This window comes from Psittacula echo (assembly GCF_963264785.1).
Source record: "Psittacula echo genome assembly, chromosome: 4".
NCBI lineage: Eukaryota > Metazoa > Chordata > Aves > Psittaciformes > Psittacidae > Psittacula > Psittacula echo.
Window position 1 is genome coordinate 11,568,903 of NC_137738.1, and position 27,609 is coordinate 11,596,511.

Below are 27,609 nucleotides of genomic sequence, written 5' to 3' on the forward strand. Positions count from 1 at the left end.
ATCTCTTTTCTTTCTTTCTTCCTCTTACTTTGTCCTCAGAAGTGTACACTGTCATATACTGGCCTGTTTTGATTCCTGGGGATGTGAATAGAAATATGACGCATGATAACTAATTAAGACCATTAAACTAAACAGCGTTTTCCTCTGGGAGAACCATGAGTGTTTCATGCCCTAGATAATTGACTTCAATATGCTTTCCCTTGGCTAGGAAATGAAAGTTCCTTGCTACATTTCCTGCTGGTTTCGGTCACTTGATTCTTGATGTTAAAGAAGGAGATAATGAAAATGGTGATACCCCATTCATTCCTACAGACTTTTGGTTCAGTGGGGGGTCTGAGCATTTCATCCTATCTGCAGTAATGATAATGGGTCTGTCTTAATAAGCAGCCACTGAAGTAAGAGTGCACATGACAACAAATTAGCAACTGCATGTGCAACCCTGGAAAGAGGAAGACTGGGACTCCAGGATCTCTTCCAGAGGTCAACTGATTTGTTTGTCCTTTAATGAAGCAGAGGATTTCCGGCCTCTGCCCTGGTCCCTGCAGCTAGCTGATTCTGTTACAAACACTGTAAAGGAGGACCTCACTTTCCAGAAGCCACTTTTTAAATGTAACTATAGACCGTGGAATCAGGCTGACACAGCAAAGGGGACACGACCTGAGGAAGCTGAGAATAGCAACGAGGCCTCTGCCAAAGCTGACTCTGGGTCAGGCAGGAATAACTCCTTCTTTCAGATGGAGCAAAAGCTGGGATAAGGCAAAGTATCTGAAGACAAGATCTGGTGAGCAAACTTGGAGCCCTCCCCTCTGAGAAGTGCCAAGGCCAGTTTCTCTGCAGCAGCAGCCACTGCCAGCACATCAAGGCAGGCAGGAGCTGCTTGTCCTCTGTATCGCCCCTCACAGCAGTGAACCATAGCCTATGGTGTTGCGGGAAGTCAGGGCCATGCAAGCTCTCTGTAGGTAACTGAAAGCTGATTGTACCCTAAATTAGCTGCCAGCAGATGAACATATGCTGAGCCTCATGAAGTGGTCTCAGCTCACTCATTTCTGCAGTCTGGCTGCCCATGGCCTCAGCAAAAAGGTGGATTGGTTCCCCTCCTACTCCTACTAAGAGGTCAGTGTGCCCAGGAATAAGACGTATTGGTGGTAAAACTGGCTTTTACTGCCCTCGTGCAGCTTTCCTCTGGGCAAAGAGAGGACTTCAGTCTCCAGGGCTTCTAATCCTCCGTAAAGTTCACTCAGCACCCAGACAGATTGCTGCAGCTACACTGAAAACTAACATCTTCCTCCGAAATGTGTTGCCTTTGGCTGGTCTGATGTATTTATCAAGCAGTCACTTTGATCATTGCTTCCTTTAATTTATGCCATATATTATCGCTGTCCTGTGGATTTTAGGTCCCTGGTGTACTTTATGTATAGTCTGTCTACTAACACAGAGCAAACAAAGTTAGGCTGACTGTACCTGATTTGCTCTAATGGGTACTCGGTATTGATGTTGTTCTCTGAGGTCAGACATCAGGACCCCTGGGTTCTGCTTCCAGCCTTCCCTCTCTGTGCAATCACTACAGAGCAAGTTGTGTAAGTGGGATCACTGGAATGAGAACCCTGCAAGGGGCCTGAATTAGTGGCTGGATATTTTGCAGACTTGTGAATGTATCAGATACACTTTAAAAAGTTCATTTTCATTAAGACAAAGAAACAAATTATCCTTTAGGCAACCCCCTAACTCTCATTAGTCACAAAGGAAAACTGAGATTCCTTGTCAGGATTATACAGTTTAAAAGCAGACTGTCAAGATAAAATCCATACTTGGAGATATTTATTGACATGAACTTGTGTGATTGTAACAGGGCTGAGAAACACTTCAGAAAGCAAACTCAATTAGATTAAATGGTCAGTGCTCCGCATTGTGGCAGTTTATACAAGCAGATCACTGAAACCAGCTGATTACAGAGAAGCTAGACTGGCTTTTTACTAAGTTACAACCAAGGCAGAAAATATATAGCTCTTCTAAATGGGTGCAAGCAGTGCTGAGGTCTTGGCTAAACCCAGACTCCTATGGACCAGGAGCATCTTTCAGTTTTTTGGCAACTGAGGAAAAAGAACACACGAAGTTTCAGGAACCAGACACATTTGTGCCTGAAGGCAACCCAGAATGAGAGTGAGCCTGTAAGGAGAGCAATGAGGATAGGTCTGTAACAGGAAACCTCCTCATCAAGAGGCAAGGGAGATGAGTTATGGGGTAGTGTAGCCTCCACTGTCACCACTCACTTGTGGCACTTAATGAATTACTGCAATTAGTCATGTAATGGGTGCTCAGAGACCTGAAAAATCATCATCTGCTCACCTGGGCAGAACTGCAGAGTGTCTGAGCAAATGCAGGTCTGCCCTTTGCCTGACAAGAAGAGCCAGTGTGGGTACAAGCAAAGCAAAGTCTGTGCTCAGCTGGTCTCAACTGTTTGTGTCCATCAAAATCTGCTGGGATTTAGGTTTTGGATTAATGATAGGGGCTAACTGGGTCAGTAACTTGGTATGTTTCAATTCCATGTGCAGTTTCACTGCTTTAACAGAACCCAGGATGCTGTAAGAAATTGCTATTGCAAACTGGGTTTGTTTCAGAGGCTGGTGGTGTCTGTGAAAGGGGCCTATAAACCTGTACAGCCTAAAGAGCATGCATAGGACAGTGGAATTGTCATTTTCTTCTGTAGCCCCTTTAGCACAATGCTACTGAGAGTGTCACTGTCTGCTCTGTCCCTTTCAGGCTCTTATGTTTTGCTTTTCTTTATTCATTTTCAAGGACCCAAACTGGGAGCCATATCCAGACTCTCTAAGTGGTATCTTGTGCTGCCCAATGTGTGTTTTGGCAGCTGTGCAGGCACAGAGGATACCCAGACTGCTGGCACAGGTAGGGCAGGTATCTGCCATCCCAGGGGTGGTTATCTGCCATGGGGCCAAGTAACATGGTCCCCTAGTGAGGAGCCACAGCTTGGTTTCAAGCCTACATGGCGACAAGGTGTATTTGATTGGAGCTTTGTACAGGGAAACTGCCAGCCTTAACTGAGCTCATTCTCCATAGTGCTATAGGTTAGGACTGGCACACACAGATCTCAGAGCATGAACTTCCCAACTCTCTCCCGGCTCCTGCTCCTGAGCATTTCCAGTGTTGCAGCTGGTGCTTAATTTCTTTGGCAGCAAAGGCTTTTACAAGTGGCATCCACACAGGCAGGATGCTTAACAGCCATGTTGCATCACATAGGGGAAAGAGAGTGCCTGGGAGCTCAGGTGGGGAGCAAGCTTCTGGGAAGTGTCCACACATACAAAATAGCAAGGTGGCACATGAACTGTGCCCGAGGCTGACCAAATGGCTATGGGATGAGTCCAGGATTTGGGAGAGCTGTAATCTGCTTTTTGCTTGGATGTGATTCCTTATTCTTGTTGGCAGGTAGCAGAAATCAAGAAGGGACCACAGCTGCCCACTTGGCGAGTGCTCATCCATCTCCAACTCACCAGACTGAGCATTTCAAAGGAAGGCCCTCCAGTGAGACTGAGGATCATCTCTTCCCCTTGTTACGTCTCCTCATGACCATCATTAATCAGGTAGGGGCTTAATCTCCAAAACTCGACGTTTTATGTGTCTTTTAACATTTGCACTTAGGAGAGCTCTAAATGAGTTCTTTCAGCATTACTTTGCCACAACATCTGCCTTCAGCTGTAGATGCTGTGGTTTAATTAACTTGCCAGGAGACAGATTGCTTTTCACCCTTTTTAATTTCCCACTCTCTAATTTCATCAAATAGTCATTTGTGTCTTGGTTGCCGCATGGGGACTGTAAAACAGGGATAATGGCACAGTCTTCCCTATACGGTGATAATGTCAGAGGGAATAACCTCAGAGCCTGGCAAGCACCCAGATACTACGGCAAGCACTGTGGCTGCACTCAGCTCTCTGCCACTGACTTCAGTCTATGATCTTCCCCAGGCTCAGGATGTGTAAGTGACACCACTGCTTTGTTACCACTGTATTTACTGAGACAATGCTGTCCGGTTAAACTCCCAGTCAGTCTGAAATGCTGCTCCTGCTCTATCACCCCCTCCTTCCTTGCCTCTTCCCACATCTATTTTCCCAGGCGTCTGGAAAGCTGAAAAAACCAGGTTTATTTAAAGAAGCTTTCTAAAGAATGGGAGAACCATGAAAGCTGCTTCCCAGAGAGCTCTGTGCTGGTCTGTAATACAAAATTGCTCGGGAGGTTTGAGAAGGAAGTCAGCTCTGGGCACCAAAACTTCACCTCTGCCCTGCAGGAACACTCAAAATTCAGCTTAAGAGATTGCATATGTTAGTTACCAGCCAGGAGAGAGGAGCCGTGGGATGGTATTAAGCTCTTCAAAGCATATTTTAGAACCCCTAGACAGGAAGATAAGCTCTCTGATTTACTCAGCGGAAAGAAAAGACAATATGACACTTGGTTAGATGTGGGGTGCATGATTTTGCACCCCTTTCCCATTGGCATAGTCTCACTGATGTCAATGATCACTCGCATAAGCAAGGAAGACATAGCTGAGCCATAGCAGTTGTTGACTATAGCCTGTTGCCTAAATGCAAACAGAGTCATACCAGCCACTCTGATTAAGTGCAGCAGCATGGAAGAAGTGGAACATCCACATAGACAGGATAACCCAGCACTGAATGGGGTTTTGTTACGGAACTCCCAAGCTGCTCAATATCAAAGGCAGATAATGTAAAATCTCCCCCCAGGCAACAAATCCAGACTTGAGCAAGAACAGTTTTGACTCCTCTGGAGGCTATAAGCAATAATGTTCCATATATATGTCCAGCATTTTCTCACCCTTTATGAGATGCTTAGCAGGCTGGAAATCTTGTAGGAAGGCATCTCAAGCATGTCAGAAATGGAGCTCGAAGCAGCACAGTCTGGAGAATTTAGTGCTCAGGGTACTGTCAGCACAATGTGAGGAGAAGCATTTAATCCTGTGACACTAAAGAGATATCTTATGGCTTCCTGATACCAGGAATTTGACCCACTTCCATCTGGCTTTTAGAGGACTCTAGTGCAAAATGGCCCAGAAAGGAAAAGACAGATTTCTGTGGTGTCCTGAAGTCACAAACCAGGCATTTGAATGCTTGGCATTGAGTTCTACATAATGAGAGTCTCAGAAATGTCAGAGCTGGGTTTTCTGGTTGCTCTTTCCTTTGCTTGTTTTGGGGAGGTAAGGGGGTAATAGAAGAGGGCCTCTGGAGGGAGCATCCTGAAGGTGGGATCCCCATATAATCATGACCCCAGAAACAGAGGCTTTAAGAAGAACACCAAATATCCTGACATTTTGGTTAGACCCTTTGGTTAGATCCTCACCTATGCTCCTGTCTGCAGCACAGAGAACTGTGGGAGCCCATGGCTCTGTGTGTGTGATATGGATTTTTCCTGGCTCATTGTAAGCACCTGAAGCCAGTTTGGTACCTCAGAATCAGTATTTGGAGAGAAGCAAAATCCCATCTCTTGGGATTTTGATGCTGTAACCCATTTCTGCTCTGGTAAGATGAAAAGCAAATCATTGGTCTTACATGTCCAAACAGCACTTTGGGATCCCAAAAGTCAGCAGTGCATTGAGATGGGAATATTGTTAGAAGGGGATGTAGACAGCCTGCATGGGACCCTCTCTAGCTGTGCCTGCTCCTTCTGCAGCCTCTGGTAAAACCCAGCAGCCAAATACCAGAGATCTTGACATATGGAATTTACTTAAAGGGATGGTCCCCAAGGAAACTGGCCTTGCAGATGCTGCCAGAGCATTCTCAGTTTGGTAACAAAACATAGCATCCTCAGTGCTGTTTGTGTTACCCAGGGCCCTGTGTGAGCACTAACACACTGGTCCCCCCCCCAAGCCTAGGAGTGGGGAAGGGATGTGTTGTGATCCACGTGTCACGTTTGGGAAACAAAGTGGCAGAACAGGGCAGATCTATTGAGATCCATAGATTCATGAAAGGGATTAACGTGGTTTGGCAGCTCCAGCACCACAAATCAAGGGGACAGTTTGCCTACAGAGGAAATTGCATTGCAGTAAGAAGAATCATAACACTATCATTCTTTTTGCGTAGACATCCCTGTTTCAAGGCAAGACTTACGCTGGTTATAACCATACAAAGTAATGCATTCTCAAAGTAAGATTGAAAAGGTGGAATGTCCAGAGCTTCGAGCTTGATCCCTTCAAGTGGTGCGTTTGAGCTCATTCATGCAGAAGAACCACCTATCCCTTTTAAAAGGAAAATCCACTAAACCCCATTTTGTATGGCATTAATTTAGTGGTTTGCACGCTCAACCAAAAAAAAATAGGCTAAACTTCGAACAGCCATTAGTTACTGCCACTTTCTTTGCTCGTTTTCATGCAAAGAAAACAAGCCTGTGTCTGTGTTTGGCTCTGTAGACTGCTCCTTGGTATCTCACAGATCCCTGCTGGTCTCTAGGCTGCAGGTTGTGAAGCAGTGCTTTGGTATTTAGATAGGGCTGCCTTTCCCTTAGAAGTAGAAATGGCCCCAGCCAGAGGAGACACTAACAAGAAGACATTTCTCTCTTGCTCAATCTCTATAAATAAATACCATATATATATATAAACAGTATTTTCAGAGAAGCTGGACAAATTCTTGGAAGAAAAATTCCCCCCTAGGATGATGGCATGCAGGAAATCCCTGCGCCACAAATCTCAGGAGGCTGGCAAACACTTGGGAGAGCAACCACTGCTTGCTTGGCCTTTCTTGTGTCAGCTCTTGGGAGAGGCGGGATCCGAGTTAAACAGGCTCAGGACAGAGTCAACCCTTTCTTGTGTGTAATTTGCTTTTCTCATGTAAAACCTCGGGTGGAGCAGGATGGCAGCAGGTTTGTTGAGATAGATCAATACAATTTTTCGCTTTCAGACTGGGCAGAGCCCCTGGCAGGCAATGGATGGGGTGCAGCCACCTCCAGCTCCTGGTCAGATCCTCTAGATCAGAGCTCTCTGTGGTCTTTCATTTTTCACCAGTGTGGGACTGATCCACCCCTGAACCACTGCGTCTGCTGCAAGAACTTCTGTAAGAAGTAACTAGAAATAGCGAAGGCTGCCGTAGTGACCGCTTGTACCCGATGGTGTGTGCGCAGCACCATCTAGTGATTTACAGTGATTTAAGTTTCTTTCTCCTTCCCCAGGGATACATCCACGGTACCTTCCATCCCCGGCATTCTGCTGGCTACAGGGCGTTGAAGGATTCCTTTGTTCACAGCAAACGTGTGACAACCTGGGAGGTGGGAAGTGCAGGATTAGAGATGTGTTAAGCGTTACCATCTCGGGCCACGCAGGTTTGCCGAGATGCTGGTGTGTAAGTCCAGTTGATACCTGCGAGATGTCTGAAGCCCACCCGGGACCATGCTTTAGCTGAACCCTAATTCCAGAATCATTATAAAACTAAGGACAAGTATCAAGGGATTGGAACAATTTCAGTGTTTTCCTCTTCCTTTCTCCAGCGAAGCTACGGAATCAATGCCCTCTGCTGATGCTAGAGGATATTGCCTCCCGTGAGAGCGAAAAAAAGACAACATTGAACTCATCCAAGAGCTCTTTCTTGCTTTCTCCGGCAACCATACTGTTATCCCAGGGAAACTGGAGGAAACTCCACCTTGAGTGAAACCGTCTGACCAGCAATGACTGAGGGGCAGCACGGATCCCCCAAGGCTTGGGCGCTCCGCTCTCCTCTGCAGGCTCTGCCTGGGGGGGGAGCCGACACGAAGCCCCCGATTCCTTCCCGGCTGACGGAGCCGCTGGATCCAGGGTCTCGCCTGTAGCCTCCCCAACCACAACGCTGGGAGCTGCCGCCCGACCTCGTCCCCGGAGGGGCGACCGGGCTGTAGGACCCCGCGGAGCCCGACACTGGCGTGCCACGTGACGCGCCGCCGCTCCCACCCCCCATTGATACACTGTACCAAGCCGGAACGTTCCAGGCGGAGCCAGGCGAGCCGAATCGATCTGTCGAGCGGCAGATCCGGCAAGGCGCTGTGGCGGCGGGGCGCGCTCGGCGCTCGGCTAGCTCCCCCGCGGCCGGGGGGAGGTTGGCGGGAGGGGGTAGCGCAGCGCGGTGCGGCGCGGTGTGGGGCAGCGATGGCGGAGCCCGCGGAGAAGCTGTACCGGGCGGAGTACGCCAAGAGCGGCCGCGCCTCCTGCAAGAAGTGCGGCGAGAGCATCGCCAAGGACTCGCTGCGCCTCGCCCTCATGGTGCAGGTACCGCGCGGCGGGGCCTGCGCTGCAGGGAGGGCGTCTGGAGGTGAAGCGTGGCGGAGGGGCGGCCCGGGGGCGCTCACGGCGCTCTTTGTTGGCAGCGCGGAGCGGGGAAGGCGAACCGAGGGTCTCGGTGGTTCTGTGCCCCGGGAGCGCTCGGGGTGTTTCGTGTCGGGTCATGGGAACCTCGGTGCGGTGTGGGGCGGAGAAGCCGAGCCCGACACGCGTTAGAGCGCGGGGACGGCTCTGTGCTTCCACCTCGGTTGAAGCGGGGCAGGGCTGGGGCTGCCGGCAGTGTGATGCGGTTGTACAGCGCACGGAGCGGGGCTGTGCTGCACTTGGCAGTCTGAGAGCGAAGGCGTGTTCTGCTGTCAGCCTTCCGCAGGTTATTTTGCCTTTTGGGGACGAGACTGGTGCGGTTTCGTCTCAAAATGAAGGGCCCCGTCTGGCCTCGGAGAGCTGGGAGCCGTGCACGGAGCTGGGCTGCCGATTTGGCCGGCCTGAAATCGCATGTTGCGGTGCGAGATGAGGAGGGAATCGGTGTCTCTGCAGGGGAGGCAAGCGCCGCTTCGCTGGGGGGATGGATGGATGGATGCGCGGAGGAGTGAAGCGCAGCCTCCCTCGCCATTCCCAGTCGGGTGACCCTCGGCCTCTGTTTGGCGAGGGAGACGAAGGAGCTCTTGCAGCATTCGGGTGGTGCAGAGGCACAGTGGGCTGAATCTGGTGTGCGTCGCAGTGTCTGGTGAAAGATAAACGATACCGATACGTGTATCTATGGAGAACTAGCAAGGATATGGGATGCGGACACTGGATCGAAGCCCTGAAGATGCGCGCCCTGGCTCCCATTGCCTGAGGAGCAGTGACTGAGAACAGCGGCCGAGAGTGGCTTGTGCTGCCGGGAGAGGCTGCGCTTGGAGGTGAAGGGCTCAGTTGCCCCTTGCCTAAGTTGCCGGGGTTGGAGGCAGGCGCTCATTCCCCAGGGATAAAACCCCTTCTGCTTTTGTTCCCCAAAGCCTCCATCCCCTGGGAAGGATGTGGAGCCGTTCGATGCCAAGCTGCAGCGTTTGCTCACACGTGTTCCTGATGCCTTTTGTTTCCCCTGATGCACTCTGGAAGTGTCCAATCTCCTCCTCAGCTCCCACTGCTGCTTCTTCAGTTCCCTCACATTTGTTATCCCTTCCTGTCTTCCCCATTAGGTTTAGGTGCCGTGGTGGCCTTTCCTCAGCCTGCCGGAGCGCAAGCATGCCTTAGTTCATGGAGTGTGGTTTTATAGGGTTAGCTTTATTGAGTGACCTCCTAGGGGCTGCTGAGACTGTGCCATCTCTCACAGAGCCACTGCCTTTTGGCCAGCCGTCTCCCCAAAGCTGCTGGTCTTGCATCAACCACCTATAATTTACTTCTGCAAAGGGCTTCTTCTCCCCACTGCCAGTTCTTGTGCTGGCAGAGCACTTTTCACACCCTGCTGCTGAGCATCCCCCTCAGAGGCCCAAATTTCACCAGAGTACGCATCCCCCATGTTTCCTCTTGGGGAAATCCCCTGCAGAGCAGCCTTTGCACTGCCTTCAGTGCACTGAAGTCTGCAAGTCATGCATAAGAAATTAAAGGGATGCCCAGACAGTCGTTACCTGGGTGCCATTTCTATTATAACCACCTTTTTGTTTTGGTTCCTCAAATGAAGAGCTCTGAATGGCAGTGGGATGCTCAGTGTTCAGCACCCAGGCCCTGCAGGACTAGCACAGTTTCTGCTTTTGCTTCCAGCTGGAACCGAGTGGTGTCTGTTATTTGTATGTGCAATGTGAAAGTGAATCTGTCTCTGCTTCTTCCATAGTTTGTTTAGGAAACTATGGTCTAGAGATAGATGAGCTGGGAGAAGTTGTGTAAACAAGGTCTAGCTGACTTGGAGGTTTCATTTCCCATACAAAGATCTACCCCCTGCTTGCATGGTTGATTTAAAGATTGAGCCATGTCTGCCCCTTTCCATGACCTGCAGTGCCTTGTGCCTCCAAAGCCTCGGTTAGGGACAGAGCCATGAGGGACTCCAGACCTCCAAACACAAGCCCAGAGCTCCAACTTTCAATGCCAGAGCTGCCTGTGACTTCCAGATGCATTGAGAGCTGCTGTGATGCTATGAGGGTAACTGATAATCCTGGCTTGTGGGAAGAGTCCATCTGGAAGTGCTAATGTCCTCTTACAGTTTTGGTTGATGGTGAGTTGTATTTGGGGCTCCCAGCTCTTCTAGTCCCACTCTGTGGTCTTCAGAACTCTTTCCTCATTTTTCCTTCTGATACATGCTGTTATCAGCTTGGAGATCTTCCTCCTGTTGGTGAGTGATATGTAGAATGCTTTCCTAGGTCATTAATTCTGTATCATTGCTAATAATAATTACAGAGCACTCAGTATAATTAGTACAGCCGCTGTTTGTGTGTTACTTGGAGCCAAACCACTGCACGATTGTTTTGTCTGATGGGTCACCAGAGTGAGTGATGCCAGGTTGGTACTTAATGTGTGTGAGGCAAGAGCAAGTGGAGCACTTCCACGGTGAGGCTGGTGCAAGGCAGGGCACTCTGGACCTGCAATTTGGGAATTATTTGGGTGATGCTGCTGTCCTGATCCAGGACTCTTGGGCTCTGGTCTTTCCCTGAAGTTTTGCCTTTGGCTTCTGCAGCTCCCTCAGGAATTTTTCAAGGCCACAATCCTTGGGGCTGCTCTTCCTGTCTTGTGCTTGGTGATAGGCTCTAGGGTATGGACCCTATCACCTTGCTGGAGAGGTGGCTCTCAAAGAGATGGTGTGGTGCACTCAGAGGTCCAGCAGAGCATGGCCAGCAGCCTCAGAGGAGGTTGTAGCAGCTGAGCCACATGCTGTGACTCCTGTTACTTTTCCCGCAGCCTCTTTTGCTTTGCTCATGCCTGCAGATGGTCTGGTTCTCATAGAGAAAAAACCTCTCCTTGTCTGCTCAGGGTTGGTACGGCCATGCTGAGGCTATGACCTTTCTGTTTTGAGTAAAACAAATGGACTAAGCAGCAGGGTGATGAACTGGTTAAGCTAGGTAAATGCTTCATCCATGTCTATCCCATCTGGGATCTCTCCAGCAGCTTGTCTGTCATATTAGATTTTCTTCTTAGACTTTATCCTAAATAGTATCAACCTCCCAACTATATATATATAAAAATCACTTTACTCAGTCTTTTTTACCTTGTTTTGTTTTCCCCTCCTTGATCCTGTCTTGTTGTTTCATCCTGCCACAATGTGCTTTCTTCCTAGTCTCCCATGTTTGATGGCAAAGTCCCTCACTGGCACCACTACAGCTGCTTCTGGAAGCGGGCTCGAATCGTGTCCCATGCAGACATTGACGGCTTCCCGGAGCTCCGGTGGGAAGATCAGGAGAAAATCAAGAAAGCCATTGAGACTGGAGGCCCTGGAGGAGGTAAGCAGAGGTCTCCTGGTGTTTGGAGGCTCAGCTGGAACCGTGCTCCCTCTTCTCAAGCTGTTGTTGTGGTTATTTGATTGCTGTGTCTCTTCAGCAAGTGATGTTGGAAGAGTTGAGGTGGTGTCTCCGCACTCCAGGGCTAGGACACTGGCAATATTGTGTTGAATCAATGAGGGAAAAGGCCAAGTCAGCTGACAGATGTACTGCCAAATATTTCTTGTTATCACGACTGGTGTATTTTGTTCTCAGTTCTTTAACATTAACAAATGCTATTATAAGTATGTTGTTTTAGTGGTACCTTCGCTGCAGGGTATGGTTCCAGTGGCACTTTGAATTTGTTACACCATTAACTGGTGAGTCAGGGGAGCAAGTGAGAAGATTTAAGTACAGACCAGACTAAACTCACTGTGTCTCAGTTGTAGATTGATGTTTGCCTGTTGAAATGTGGAAATGCAGAAGGAAGCTGGCTGTGGGAAGAGGAGTTCTGCTTTGAAGCAGAGCTATTTGTGACTCCCGTTACAGTCAGGTCTTCAGTAAGATCTCATTTTACACTACTTTCAGGGAAGAAGTAAAAAGGTTCAGCTCTGTGCACCCTTGAAAGTCTTTTAAAATCACTAAATAAGCAATCCTGTACAGTTGCGACTTGGCTGTTTTGAAGAACTCTTTCTATTATAAAAGCGCTTTTGAACATGGAATGCTTACCTTGCTCTGTGCTCTCATTCTTGACAGATGAGTTGAGGGAACGCAGGTTTATTAATCCAGGCTGCTAACAGTCTGGGACACAGAATAAGAAAATAAAGGAATGCCTTTTAAAGCTGAACTCTGTATTTGCTTTGTTCTCCAGGAAAAGGAGGGGAACAGGAAGGAGGTGGCAAAGCTGACAAGAGCCTAAATGACTTTGCTGCAGAATATGCCAAGTCTAACAGAAGCACTTGCAAAGGCTGTGAACAGAAAATAGAAAAGGTAAAAAGACTTTTCTTCTCCATCTTGTCTTTTCTCCCACCATTTCCAATGCAAAGAGTGACTTTTGTAATTGCTTCCTGTCTCCTGCATATGGAAAGCACTCGAAGAGCTGCATTTCTGTGTCTGAGAAGCAGCTGTATCCTGGACAGCTGACAGTAAAGGCATCCCTCGGGCGCTGTAGCCTGGCTTCAAACCTGCTCATGCTTCCTTTCACTTGGATCTTAGAGCAGGCTGAAACACTGCTCACCAGCATGTCTGTGGCAAGAGAGCTGCTGCTAACTGCAGCTTTTCTGCTTGTTTCTGCAGCGCTGCAAAGGTGTTGGCCTCCTCCTTAGGCAGACCAGCTCTGTTTCTGTGCAGCATATCCATATTAACTCCAGGAAAGCAGACAAAAGCAGTGATGCAGCCCTGTAGTTGATACGTGTCTTGGTGCTCTGCTTTTAAAGACAGTTGGCAAAATGAAGTTGTGAGCCTATGAATAGACCAGTTGGGTAGAGTTGGTAAGGACCAAACACCAGTGCTGATATGCTTGTATCTGCAGAAACATTGCTGACTTGTGTGGATGTTTCCTTGTTGGAGCATGAAGTATTGCAGTCTAAAAGCACCCAATACAACTACTCGTGGGGCATGGAAAAGTAGTTTGCAATAAGATGGGATGAGATCGTATTAACACTGGTGCTTGAGAGGCAGGGACATAATGTTTCAGAGGTGTCTGCATGGGGTTTGGTCATGTGAGTTTTGCTTGGTCAGGCTTACTGGGAGTTGGAGTCAAGACTAAAGGGTTACCCTTTTTGAGTGCTTTTTGAACGGAAAACCGTCTAAAAAGCTGTGTGTTCAACCTACAAAGAGTATTGAAGGAAGCAGAGGAACTGTGGTGGAAGGGCTTGAGCCAAAAGTTGCAGGCTTTGATAGAGGAACTTGCTATTTTACAGGTGTTTAGAAAGCGTCATGTTGGGAACTTCTTAACACCCAGCTCCTTCCAGAATGGCCTAACAATTGCTCTTGTATTGCTTTAACCCCACTCAGGGCCAGATCCGGATTTCCAAGAAGATGGTGCATCCTGAAAAGCCACAGTTGGGAATGATCGATAACTGGTACCACCCAGACTGCTTTGTGAGCCGCCGAGCCGAGCTGGGCTTCCTCCCGGCATATGGGGCCACCCAGCTCCTGGGCTTCAGCATCTTGAAAGCTGAAGATAAGGAAACTCTGAAGAAGCAGCTCCCAGCTACCAAGAGTGAAGGGTATGTGGGCAGTGAAGGGAATTGCATAGTGCGGAGGAGCCATCGATTGCCTTCACATACATCCGTGGTGAATGTTTTGTTACACTGTTGTGTCTGTTAGGATATTGGTCGTAGGAGGATTTGGTCCTTCCTGTGACCTTAGGCAGATGACAACAGACAAATTCCCCATCCCTGGGAGTGTGCAGTCCTCTTGCCTTCTGTGATTGCCTTGAGAAAATGCACAGACCAACAGCTGTGACTTGGAAAGCTGATGCAGGGCTTTCAACCATAAAATAATACAAATGGATACTGGGCTCTGTGCCTCCCTGTGTGATGCTGTTATCAGTGATGGTTTCTCTGCTCTAATCACTTGTTTGAGAATTGATTTGACATCTCTTATCTATGAGCTGCTGATCTGTGACAGGCACTGAATCTGATAATGGTGTTTACTGACCAAGTGGTGCTTATACTTGGATGCTTTTGTTTGCTGAATCTTTTGTGGTACGCCTGAAATTTCTTTGCCTTGCATTGAAATTCTTAGTGGAGGTTCTTGACAGGACTTGTGCTGACAGAGAAGCACTTCCAGGTGACTTGCTAGCTTTGGTCAATCCTTCTCTGTTAATGAAAGCTTTTGTTACTTGTTTTTGAAGTGGCGCCTGGAGTCATGACTCATAACGTAAGCCAGCGTTGCATTGTCCCCGTGGGGAAGGAATGTTAGGAGGTTTTTGGGTCCTACAAATAGGAAAGATGTTGTCATTGTAAAACATTGGGCTTCTCCATGTACCCTGTAGACTGAATTCAGCTTTACGTGAAACAGTCCAGTGAGACTGATGTCAGTTCTGAGAAGCTGTAACCACATCAGGTCTGTGCAGTGCTTGTCAGTATCGATCCTCCAGATATGTGCCAGATGGTCGTGGTGTACTGCTCAGAGCCTTGTGTGTATCAATTGCATCCTCAGCCGTAGGTAACAGGGCAGAGTGCGCAACAACTGATCTATGTGTTGTTAAGAGGCTGCAGCTTCCACGCTTCGTTCTTGGCTGGCAAACAGTTGCTCCAGAGCATTCAGCAGTGGTGTGGGTGCTGTGGGGAGGGTCCTGCAGTGCTGCAGGAGTTGGTCAGGTTCTACAGTTCAACCTCATGAGACTGAGACAAGCTGTCTGCATCTGCCTGGCAGCCTGCTGCTGTCTTTTCACACAGCCATTTTATCTCAGGGGCTGTTGCAGCATGTAAGTCCAAGTACAGGGTTTGAATGCACTTGCAGCTTTTCGAGCAGTCCTTTGCTTTTTGTGCCAAGGTGCATGTTCTGCTTTGTCCTAGAACAGTGTGTCAGTTTAATAGGGTTATTCGTAGTTTTTTCCGATGTCTTCAGCAAAGCTCTAGGGATTTGGCTGTGCATGTGTTTCTGTTGTCTGCCCTGACTCTCCCTTTCTGGGCCACTTCTGGGATGCTCTGCAGAATGTGAAGGCATTTGTAAGGACAGGGTGCAGGCCACAGCATGGTTTGCCAAGTCACTGTGTAAATAAAAGCCTAGAACTACAATGGAAGAAAGCTCAGCGTGGTGATGTAGGGTGATTGAACCAGGACCTAAAGCCAGAAAAGTAGCAGGACGTCTCCTCTTTCCTGCTTTCTAAGCACTGCATGAACAAGCCCCTCAACCATGAAGGTGCTGGCTGGCTCCTATGCTCCACTGCTTCTGCTGTTTGGGCTGTGTGCTTTAGCCAAGGTATTAAGGGTCAATTGGAAAAACAGTTGTCTGTTAAAAAACTGAGAGTGTAAATAAACAGAATGAGTGGAGAGGGGTGGTGTGCTTCCTACCTGGTGAGTGCTTGCCAAGAAAGCACAGCAGTTCTGGAGCAGATGAAAGAGAAACACCCCAGAAGATTGAATGAGATGCAGTTACCTCGGATAAGTCATCTCATGCATTCAGCCAGATAACAGAAATGATGTTAAGGGATCTGTTGCAGGTGAGATGCTCAAAGTGATCTTTAAAGATGTTTCTAATTGTACTGCGTCCAGATTATATCGTGTCTCGGGAGTCTCTGCGATTCAGATGTGACACATCCAGCTTCGTGTGCTGCTTCTGTGTGTCCAGCTGGTACTCTTGAGGAGGAGCTCAGGCTTTGGGACTGCCCTGTCTCTATGGGTGGCAGTGTGACGTGCCTATTGCAGATGAGAGAAGTGAGGTGCTGGGCAGGACTACCATGAATAGCTTGGAAAACCCCTTCCCTCTGAAGGGCAAAATGGGAAGGTTTCATGCAAGGATCCTGGCTCCTTTCCTTGGTCATCTCTAGGTGAGACATGCTGACCTTCCCATGGACTATGGGCTGTTGTGCCTGAGCACCAGCACTTTCAAGCTTGAGGAAGGAGGATCTTGTGTCCTTGTCAGTAGCTTCTCTGTGGAAAGAGGGCCTGTTTACTGATGTAGGGAATGAAGTAGCAGCTTGTGGGTTCCGTTTGACTGTGCTTCTTCAGTAGCATGTGACATTGCAGCTCCTTCCTGTATTTTCTGCCTCTTTTGTTCGGGTGGGATTACTGCCCAAGACAGGAGCAAAGTGTCATTCTGGAGATATGTCATGCAGCATCCGATTAACTGCAGAGGTTTCCTGAGGCAGAGGGTGAGTACTCACCAGCAGTCTGGCTGTGCATTACAACGAGGAGGAGAAAAGGGGAGTTCTTGTTCCTCCCTGTGTTGACTATTTGCTTTATCCAGGGTCGTTGTGACTGTCCTTTCCAGCCATCATTTTCATTGTCGGGAGATGAACATGATGTTAAGGAAGGGCCAGGCTAGAGTGGGATAGTTCACTTCCCTCTTCATCTTCTCAGAAGTTGGAATAAATCTTGTAGTCGTGTATGCTCCATGAAGGTTTTATTGGCTGGTAAGTACCAAGCAAGCTGTTGGGCTGTACCTGTTGACCGTGGGAATACTGTCCCTTCCCCAGCCAGAGAAAGGGTGTACCCAGTAGCACCCAGTTCTTGGTGTTTGGTCCCAAGGGCAGAAGATAAAATGGTGTGTGTCAGTGAGTGTGTGTTTTGTAGATTGTTCTAAAATGTGCTGGTTTGGGGAAAATTCATCTTCATTTGAGATGAATTCAGCTTTGCCGTTCCCTTCTCCAGGCTGTATAAATTGCTTACTGTTTGCTTTAAGCCTTGGGCGCAGCCAGGGACAAAAGAAGTTTTATGCCTCTGTGCAAGCAGGATGATCCCTCCTGCTCTGCAATTTGTTCAAGTGGCTGGAACAGGTACAGTAATCCCTGTGTCCAGGAGAGCGACCCGCTGTCCCCTTGACTCTAAGGGAAAGCTGCCAGAAGTGCAAGTCCCTGTTGGAATCTGGCTGCTTTCCCTGGGGCCCCTCTGCAGAGTAATCGCCTTCCAGAGGCTCATGTGCTGGCTCTCCTCCTTCTGGAGACTGGGAGACAAGTTACAGCACGGGAGTGAGCGCTGGCAGCCTGCTGAGGGAGAGGCACCGCAGATGCACAGCAGTTGGGCACCCACCCCAAGTACTCAGGTTATTACTTGTGGTTTGGGAAGGTACAGGAGAGCACTTTGCATTCAGGTTGATGTGTTCTTCCCACATTGTGTTTTGTACCCATGACTCTTAAAACGTAGAAGTCATTACCCTTGTGGCAGGGCTCATTGGATGCTCTGGTCTTGCCCTTGTAGGGGCTGCAGCTGGGGAGCAGAGTGGTCTTGCAGGGATGTTTTTGAAGACATGGCTGTGTGTGTGCTGTATCCAGTCCTGCAATGCTGGTTTCTGCTTGCCTGTTTGAGAACACAAGCAATTGCTGGTAGCATAGTGTGACTGTTGTGTCCTCTGGGTGCGCCTTAATCTGATGGGCAGGTGGTGGCCACAGCAGATAAAATCCAGTCCTAGGGCCAGGACAAGTTACTAGAACTTACAGATCTCTCAGGTGTGAGTGTCTGGAAGAAGAGGACCTTTTGACATACTCCTTTGTGCATCTTTATACCTAGTAAACTGTCATACAGGGTTAGTGCTAACAGTAGCAAAGAACTAGAAAGTGAAGTGTTTAAAACTGTAAGCAGAGAGCAATTGAGAATGTCAACTTTATGGCTTAACCATCAGCCACAGCTTATAAAGTTAAGACAGATGCTTTCTTGAGAGGAAACCTGGCTGATGTTTCAAAACAACAGCAGCTCTGTTGAAATGAAGTGTGAGATCCAAGCTGTGTCCATGCTCTGCCTCCAGTGGCAGGTCCATCCTGCCTCAGGTGGGGCAAAACTTCCCATTATCCCCTCCTGAGGGGGGAACACACTGATGCAATTTATTGATATGGATGTATCTTGAAGCTAGGCAGACCAACGGGATGACCTGACTCTGGGAATGTAAATGATCTTCCTCTGAGGTCTCTTGTCATTCTGAAGTCTGCCAAAATCCCTCAGTTTTCGTTTAGCTTCGTATTCTTTCCAGTCTTTGTTGAGCAGTGTTTTCTCTTCTCCCTGCACAGCTCTAAAGCCCCAGCTGGTAAATGAATTTCCTCAGACACAACTGCACAGTAGTACATCATGAAACTGCTCTCAGCCTGGGAGTGCTCTGCAAGGAGAAACTTCCTGGCCTGACTTCATTCCAGCCTGAAGAGAAACTAGCAGAGAAATACCTGGTCTCCCAGTGTGCTGTCTTATTAAAGTTGTAATGGTTGCTGTCCTTCATTTCAATAGGGATTATCTAAACTGAAAAATGAAGCTATTGAGTCAGCTGAAAGGCACTGTAGTCTTTTAACCTGCATCACTACCCCTCGTATTTGGAGAGCTGTGCTCTTTAGGCATGCCTTTGGTGTAACTGATACAGGTGTAGGTGAATACACCTGAAAATGTTGCAGTATTCCGTGTGCTCTTCTGCCAGACCATACAGTTACCCCATGGAGAAGCTCCTTAAGTGTACCTGACCTGACTGGGGCAGCTCGTGTTGCAGAGCCAAGTACATGTCTGCAATCTAGCACTGAGGAATTTGAGAAATGAATTTGCCTGCCAAAACAGAGCATATTCAAAGCCTCTGCGGATAGCAGCAGTCAGAACACTGAGCTCTGGTAACTGCTGGACAGGCGTTTAAGTAACTTCCTTTCGTGTGTGTTGTTTTGTTTTTCCCTGTTAGAAAGAGAAAAGGAGAAGAGGTAGATGGGCATGTGACTGCAAAAAAGAAACAGAAAAAAGAAAAAGAGAAAGAATCAAAGCAGGAAAAACAGCTGAAGGTGAGTTTTAGCTGATCACATCCTCCAAACCGCTTCATTAGAAGAGCGCGGTGTCAGGCACTAGCTGAAGGGCTGTGGCACCCAGACAGGGGCTCTGCCTTTTGCCCAGTTACAGCACAGCCAGTCCTTGTGTCCTGGCGCAGGAGGTGCCTTGTCGCTGGGGCTTTGCTGAAGGGATTCACCCTGCTGCTTTCTCCTGAAACACAGGAAGTTCTCTAGGACTTGCGCTCATTGGATTTGGATAGATTAGGTTAAATGCCTTCTCTCTCAGGAAGGCTGATCCTGTGGTCCTTCCTGTATTGTCTGGTGGTGGTGGCTGAAGCTCTGAGCCCAAGCATTGTTGCAGAAGAGGTTAGATGCCCTTAAATAGCTCATTGTAAACAGAGGTAATGTGCTGAATTAGATTAATGAACGAGATTAATGAGAAATTGCATCTTTTTCACCCTCTGGGGAGCTGCACTCAGTTCTTGGGTACAAAGTGTGACAGATCACAGCTTCTTACTGTTCGCTTTATAGAATATCGTGGGAAGAATTCCCAATAGAGCATCAGGAATTTTGTACATTGAAAGCTTGGCAGGTTTTTTTCCCAAGAAAAAAATGAACGAGCTGCTTTTGCTACAGTTGACATCTTAATGGAGCTGTAGAAAGATGGTGTGTGCCTGTGAACTAAAGTTTTCTTCTCCATTGTGTGGCAATACCTGAATTAGCATCAGAACTTAGCTGAGGCTTTATCAAGGTTGTGCTGCTGCAGTGCAGGCGTTTAGGACAGGTGAAGGCAACTTGTGGGTCAGGGTTAACTTTGGGTTCACTTTTCTTTACAGCATTGTATGAAGCATGGTCTTTAACACTGAAAATTAAACCATTTAACACAGTCAGCCAGTTATTCCAGGGTAAACTGCGTTCTTGACTGTACAAATAACATGCAGAAAGTATCTGAGATATTTTAGGATGCTGCTTTGCTGCCCACCCGTTCCACCTTTTGTAAAAAGGCCCCAAAGAATGTGCAGGCTCCTCTGCCCTGCTGCAGGTGACTGATCTGGTAGGAATTCCTCTTCTGCTTAGGTGGCTTAAAAGAAGAAAAGTGCTGATCAGCATTTCTGGTTTTTGTTTTAATGTAGTGCTCAAATGCAGCTGCATCCCCACTGTTGTCAGTGTCAACCAGTCAACTGTCAACAGCAGAGGCTGTTGAGAGCTTGCTAAGGGTAAAGTGTGATAGAGAAAGATGGGTTCCACTCTGCCTAAAAGATGGCTAGCTGTCTTAGTATCACTTGTACCTTCTTGTGTGGGATAGAGGTGTAAACATAACTCTGGCCTGTCTTCACATGTACATAATGGAGAAGCCTTGATTTATACAGAACCCCATAGGGCTATCCTTCTGCATGTAATCCTGAGAAGACATAGTATTTGCAGAAGCTGCAATGTGCTCATGTATTCGTACTGAAATCTGAAGCATGTGGCTTTAAAAACTTATTTAGTTTTTGGGTAAAATAAGTGACTCTCCCTATTGGTAGAGCTACTGGTTCCTGGTGCTCTTCATCTCGCAGTCTGTGTTTAAGATACCATGGGCTTGCTAAAACCTTGTCCACATACTGCAGTTTCAGGAGTGTTCTTAGAAAGCAATCGATTGCAAGTAGCTAAGCTGCTGGATTTTGTCAACAGGAGCAGACAGAGCTGATCTGGGGCATCAAGGATGAGCTGAGGAAGGTCTGCTCCACTAATGACCTCAAAGAGCTGCTGATCGCCAACAAGCAGGAAGTTCCTTCAGGGGAGAATGCCGTGAGTTGGTCTTTGAATTGGTGAAGCTGACCCAAGCCAGTGTTGCTGCGGGGTCCACAAGCCTGAAACCCATTCCTAACATAACAATACAGAAAGAAACGGAGAGCAAAGCCCAGGCATTTTGTCCCAGGACTCTGATGATATTGCTGTTACTATTGCTTGTGAAGGGCTGTGTGGTTGAGTGTGATGCTGAATTCAGCACCTTCATCTCAGTGATGTGCCTTTATTCTGGTCCATGTTGGGGTTTTTTGCTGGCTCTTCAAGAGCAGGTTACTTATGGCACTTCATGTTGCCTCCCTCAACTGCTGAGTTATGCAGAAAGACACAAAACCTGCACGAATTCCTTCCTGGTATCTTTTCTAAAACCAGTCAGTTTGTGTAACTTGTGAAAGTCCTCTCTCTTTTGGAGCCACACATCACTTGAAGTATTTGTATTTATTAGGACTCTTTGTAAGGAGCGTGGGTTGGGATGTGGGAAGTGTCTAGACTCAGAATGGCCAAGAAATCCTCTCTAGGCAGGAAAAGCAGGATTTGTCTGAGCCTACATTCACACGTACCTACTCATGTGCTCAGATGCAGTAGCTCGCCTCCTCCTTGGCTGCTCTGGCACAGCTTCTCTGAATGTTGAATCCGGATAGGAGAGGTGTGAGCAGATACTTTGTGACCAGGGAAACTTCACATCATGTCTTTAAGGCATCATAAAATCAGTTGGTGCTGGTAAGAGTCTTGGTTTATGGGCATTGTATCTGTGTCTGCGTTCTAGCAGCCTGACAGTTACTTTTCTGCACATGCCAGTGTAATGTAGTACATGGGCTTCCAGCCTCCTTCTGCCATGACCTGTTTTGTATTCCTTGTTGCTTTAGATTTTGGACCGAGTAGCAGATGGGATGGCATTTGGAGCTCTGCTTCCCTGCGAGGAGTGCAAAGGGCAGTTTGTGTTCAAGAGTGACGCATACTACTGTTCAGGGGATATCACTGCCTGGACTAAGTGTGTTGCTAAAACACAGACTCCCAACAGGAAAGACTGGGTAATCCCAAAGGTGAGTGTTCACTCCAGATTTGGTGATCTGAAGCATGTTTCTTAACTGATGTTACCTCTTGTAAGGAGATAAATAAGCAGCAGTCAGTGTTGGGTGCTGGAGAGCAGTGTGGCAGTCCTGTCACAGCTACACCCCTCCAGGGGTAGGCAGCTAATGCATAGCTAAATCATATTTTTCTGAGTAACACTAAATTGAAAGAAATGTTGCTGATTAGATTTGAAACCCATCATTTGCCCTCTTACTTCAGTCAGTACAGTGGGTGTTTGCCTACCAGTATGAATGTCTCAAATACTTTCCAAGACCTGCAGTAAATGCCAACATCTGGCCAGTGCTCAACTTAACCTTTAAATCTTACGATAGTATTTGTCAGTTTTAAGCCCTACTTATGCTTCCATCCCACAGGAGTTTCGGGAAATTCCTTACCTGAAGAAGTTCAAGTGTAAGAAGCAGGACAGGGTGTTCCCTCCAGACGCTGCGACTGCAAACTCTGTGCCTCCTGCCTCTGCATCCGCTCCTTTGTCGGAGACCGTGTCCGCACCCAGAGGTGAGCAGCTGCCTGGGCATGGGTCAGTGGCGTTCGGCATGGTGTGTAATGCCATTCCCAGCCTGACCAGGCATGCTGTTCTCCTGCCCTCAGGCAGGCAGAGCTCTCCTGGTAAATAAAGAACAGCAGAGCAGGGTCTCACCTGCTTTATCTTCCTCACGCAGGTAGACCCTGATATGGTGGGTTGCCTGGGGACATGGGCTTGAGGTGCTGGTTGTTTTCTAACAGATCATTTGGGTATTTGTTGGTGGTGAGGAAATTACATGCTTGAGATGAATCAGAAACTTAAAGGCTGGTGTTGCCAAATGTGTCCCAGGGAAGACCTGCTGTGAAATGCCTTCTTGCTTGGTTTTTTTGAGGAGCATCCAGGGACCTCCATAACACCACATGTTCCACATCGCATTAGGTTTTAAGGGCAAAAGGTTTTTTGTGTTTGTTTTTTAAATCTTCCACTGGGATTTGGCTTTACCAATCACTGACTCCTGTTACGCAAAACAGGAATGCTTTCTCCAGCCCACAAAAAACTCCAAAAGTTCCCTGTAGGCTGTTGGAATGAGTTGCATGCTTTGGTGATGTAGCCTGTCTGCTACAGCCTATACTGACTTCTTTCTTATTCAGCCTTGGTAGCCTTGGCCATAGTTCTGAGAGCAGGGGAGTATTGTTACTTGGTGAAAAGGGTGGGAGTAATTCTGCACAGCTCATTTTAGCCACATCATGTTATTTTAGAGGTGAAAATGACGTGACATGACCCGGGTCTTGGCTCTGATTCCAGTGTGCCCTGAAACTAAACTCAAAACATTGACCAGAATTAAAGCCAGGTTACTTTGTTTGCTGGTAACCTTACTAATCTGAGCTGGGGGGGAGAAAAGGAAACAGAACTCTCAGTTGGTCAGCCAGAGTCAATAGCGTTTATTTTTAGCAGTGCAGGTGTGCTCTGCTTGCCATGTCCTGGACCCAGCTGCATTGCAAAGTGTTAACACGATGACAAGACAGAGCCTCAGTTTGCTCCTGACTTGTTATGGAGTTTGCATGGTACAACCTGGTACTGTGTGTAAGATCAAGACTCGAATGTACCGCAGTGTAGGAACACTGTTGCTTGAGAGACAGTCCTCTCTCTCGAGCCCCTCAAAAACTGATTTCCTTTTGAAGAAGCAGGAGCTTTCATCTTACAGTGAGTTTCTCCCATGCTGTGCAGGCATCAAAAGAAGAGGGAAGCAGAGGACAGTCTCTGGTAGCACAGAGCTGAAGAAGACATTTAAAACAAACAAAAAATGTCAGGCAGATAATGTGCCTACATATCCGTCTTCCCTGTCTTCCATCCCTTCTGTTTGTTGGTGGGTGCTGAGCTTTGGTGAAGGGGACCTGCTTGGACCCTTGTGTTCCTGCCAGCTGGGCTGATAGTGCTCAGTGTGGGGATGCTGACCCTTTGTGCTTGTTCCTTGTCCGGGGGGCTCTGTGCCTGTTGCTAACATGCTGTGTTATTTCCAAACCCTAGACAAACCACTGACCAACATGAAGATCCTGGTTCTTGGAAAGCTGTCAAAGAACAAGGAGGAGGTGAAGAGCATTGTGGAGGACCTGGGGGGAAAGATGACAACCACAGCTAACAAGGCCACGCTGTGCATCAGCACACAGAGTGAGCAGCCATGCCGTGGTTACTGGTAGCACTGGTAACGGAGCTGAGAGGATTAACGGAGGACGTGTGTCCTCAGAGCTGTATGGGGATCAGTGTTTGGATTATGGGAGTGGCTTGTGTGCACACGTGCCTTAGTGTGCTTGGAGAAGTAAAGACAGATGTGTGCTGTTTGCTTTTACTTACCTAGTGAGTTACCCTGCAGGTTGTGCTGACAGGCTCTGTTGGGTCTGCAACAGCTCAGGTCTATATGCAGGCCACCCTTGTGGGGATGACTGGTGCTGGGAGCTGTGTCCACGGTTGCCTTGGAGAAGCTGCAGAGCTGACAGTGGGAGCCTGATGGCAGTCGTTCTCTCTGCTGGCAGCTTGGGGTCTGCTCTTGCTCCTTGTTGGTGTTGAGGTGCAAACTGGCTGCTGAGGTAGGAGATCTGTTCCTTCCTGCCAGGACTGTCCAGCCCCAGCCCAGCTCCGGGAAGGGGATTACTGAAGCAGCCAGGTGAAACAGGAGTGTTCCTGCTGTAGCCCAAGCTGCAGTTTGGAGACAGTGGGGATTTTGCTCTTCAAAGAACATGGTGAATCCAAAATGTGGTGGAATTGTGTTTCCACTGAATGTTACAGAGCCCTGAATCATGGCCAGGGTTAAAGTTTCAAACCCCACTGATGTACTGATGGGTTTTTTCCCTCTGTTTCCCACCCTGCCCCTGCAGAGGATGTGGAGAAAATGAGCAAGAAGATGGAGGAGGTGAAGGAGGCCAAAGTCCGTGTGGTCTCAGAGGAGTTTCTTCAGGATGTGAAATCCTCCGGCAAGGACTTTCAGGAGCTTGTGTCTCTCCATGCGCTTTCACCTTGGGGTGCAGAGGTGAAAATGGAGCACGAGGAAATGGCTGTGGATGGGAAGTGCAGCAAGCCCTCAAGCATGAAAAGTGCTGGGAAGGTCAAAGAAGAACAAGGTGACGAACAAAGCAGTTGTTTCTCCACAGGCCTGTTCAGTGCTGTGCATGCACAAAGCAAATCTGGGTATAGCCTATCCTTGCCCTTTCCTGGAGTTCTCTGCCCTTTTTCTCATAATGAGTTTAAATACTGAGACTTCAGGGCAAGACTAGCCTTAGGTATACGTGAAGCTGTCTCCTGAGCTGGCTTTTGTTTTCCCTAGTTCAAAGATCATCTGCGCTGTATGTGCTCGGGCTCCCTGACACCAGTCCAGTCTCTTCCTCTAACTCAACAGCTTCTCTGCCAGTTTGGGTCAGTGTTGCAGCTCCAAGGAGGTGCTGGGGCACAAAGATGTGACACATTACTGTGACCCCCAAGGAGTGTTAGCAAGTGGGAGGGTACTGGGGTCCAGAGCAGTGGCACTTTGTTCTACTTGGTTTAGAGCATAACATTTTTTTAACAGAGGAGGAAAGCTATCCAACACCAATGGCATTCTTCACCAATGCCATAGTGAGCTTGCATTATTAATGCTGGGTGGTGAACAGAACCATTGGATCTGCTTGCCTGTTTTTGGATTCCCTTCTCCATGTCTTCCAAGTGTAGGTTTCTCTCATACAATTGGTATGTATCTCACAGCAGTACCGTCTCCATTGGGACTGAACACCCCACGCGCCCTGTAAGGTCTTTGAATCCCACCTAAACACAACCACAAACGTGACTTTTATCTGCTCTGCAGGTATAAAAATGCTATGGCCCATCCCTTGGGAAGGAGGAGGCCCACACGGGAGGAAGGAGACAGAATGTGGGGAGATCCTGGCTTTCATTTAATTGGCGGGGTGGGGGCTGTGAATTAGCTGCTAAAGCCAGGTAAAAAACACCATTGGAGTCATTGTGCTTATGTACTGGGAACCCAATTTAAAGTCTCCTTAGGGTGATAATCATGCAAATGGAGGATTTAAATGCTGATTCAAGTGAAAAAAAAATAACTGTCTTTCTCTGCAGGACCTAGCAAGTCTGAAAAGAAAATGAAGCTAACGGTTAAGGGTGGAGCAGCAGTAGATCCTGATTCTGGTGAGTGATAACAGTGGCTGCTCCTGCACCACACACAGTCTTCAGCATGTGTTTCTGTGGAAGGATAAGGGTTCCATAAATGCAAAGTGATTTTTTAAGCCGTGTTTTCTTGCTGTGGAAGGAAGGATATTGTTTGACATCCAGAGGTGGATATTCTAGGATGTTCTAGTGCAGCTTTCAGAAGGACCACTTGCACTAAGGTGTGGACCTTGTTCAGCTTCAGGAGCATCTGTCAGTGAGGTGAATAAAGGCGCAGCTGGCAGAGGCCATAGGTCTGGTGTGAGCATCTGCCCCTGAACTCTTCAGAGAGCAGCTGATGTTGCTGTCCAAACCTGTAGTGCATGGATGTTGTTCTGAGAATTCATGCTGCTTCCAAGGCCAGCCTTTGGTTTTTCAGTTCATTTGCTAACGTGGCACCTGCAGAGCTGTATCTCTCTTGAGAATTCCTTCATCCAGTCACACAGTGTTAAATATAGATGTTAGATAGTCCTTTATAAAAAGTTACTTTTCCCCACTAGTTAGGCTTGATAGTCACTCCAGTGTATCTGAAAGCGTGTGCTCACCACTTACGAAAAAGAAAACATGCTTCAAGTATTTCTGAATGAGCATGTGATCACCGATTTTGTGGTGTTTCTCTTAAGAGTCGCACTGCTTCATGAAACACTTGGGTGAGCACAAATGCAGGAGGAAGACCTAAAGCGGTAACTTCCTCTGTGTTCTGATTTATTTCTTTGTAGGTTTGGAGGATTCTGCTCATGTCTTTGAAAAAGGTGGAAAGATTTTTAGTGCAACCCTAGGCCTCGTAGATATTGTGAAAGGAACAAATTCCTATTACAAACTGCAGCTGCTGGAGGATGACAGAGAGAACAGGTGGGTTTAGTTTTATCTAGAAAGGCTTTTGTTCACCTTTTTCCAATAAGCACTGGATTTTGTCCCTGCCCATGGCATAGGGTTGGAACTGGATGATCTTTAAGGTCTCTCCCAACCCAAACCATTCTATGGTTCTGTGAAAATGTGTGAGGAAGTACGGATAGGGATATTCATTAAAACAAAGAAACACCACAAAAAACTCCCTCAAGCCACTAAAACCTACAAAACAACTAAAAGCAAACTACCCATGGAGATCTCTGCACTCTGTGGAGACATTTCTTTGTGGTGTTGACAAAACCAAAGTTTGGAGGTGAGTAAGCTTGTGGAACTGCATGTGGTAGTGTTCATTCCTGCATCCTGGGATGAGCAAGGCACATACATTTGGTGTCTTCAGGGCTGCGCTAGTTGGCCAACAGGAGGGTCACAGTGATCTGTGACTGGTGGCTGCCCTTGAGGAATACAGAAGCAGCACCAAGGTGATGTCAGTAACACAAATACTTGAGTTACTTACAGGTTCTCTGAAAATCTGAGCTCTGGGACTTGAGGCTTAAAGATGCGTTGAGTTTAGTTTTCAAATATATGACCCTAATAGTCTGAAGATTGGTGTTTGTGAAACATTAAGACTGAAGAGATAGTATTCTCTTTTTTCCTGCTGTGCACTCGTTTATGCTCAGGGGCTGCA

At 47.8% G+C, this 27,609-nt stretch overlaps 1 protein-coding gene across 1 annotated transcript in view; it reads left to right on the forward strand.

Moving 5' to 3' along the window:
- The first annotated feature begins 8,121 nt into the window (after positions 1-8,121).
- PARP1 (poly(ADP-ribose) polymerase 1) overlaps positions 8,122-27,609 on the forward strand; it is a 31,822-nt gene continuing 12,334 nt past the window's right edge. The window contains exons 1-12 of the mRNA XM_080614781.1: positions 8,122-8,251; positions 11,511-11,673; positions 12,521-12,639; positions 13,666-13,880; positions 18,967-19,063; positions 20,723-20,839; positions 21,703-21,879; positions 22,282-22,423; positions 23,919-24,059; positions 24,764-25,006; positions 25,989-26,057; positions 26,795-26,927. Of these exons, the coding sequence (XP_080470907.1) occupies positions 8,132-8,251; positions 11,511-11,673; positions 12,521-12,639; positions 13,666-13,880; positions 18,967-19,063; positions 20,723-20,839; positions 21,703-21,879; positions 22,282-22,423; positions 23,919-24,059; positions 24,764-25,006; positions 25,989-26,057; positions 26,795-26,927 (1,736 nt within the window). The 5' untranslated portion in view covers positions 8,122-8,131. The remainder of the gene's footprint in view (positions 8,252-11,510; positions 11,674-12,520; positions 12,640-13,665; positions 13,881-18,966; positions 19,064-20,722; positions 20,840-21,702; positions 21,880-22,281; positions 22,424-23,918; positions 24,060-24,763; positions 25,007-25,988; positions 26,058-26,794; positions 26,928-27,609) is intronic.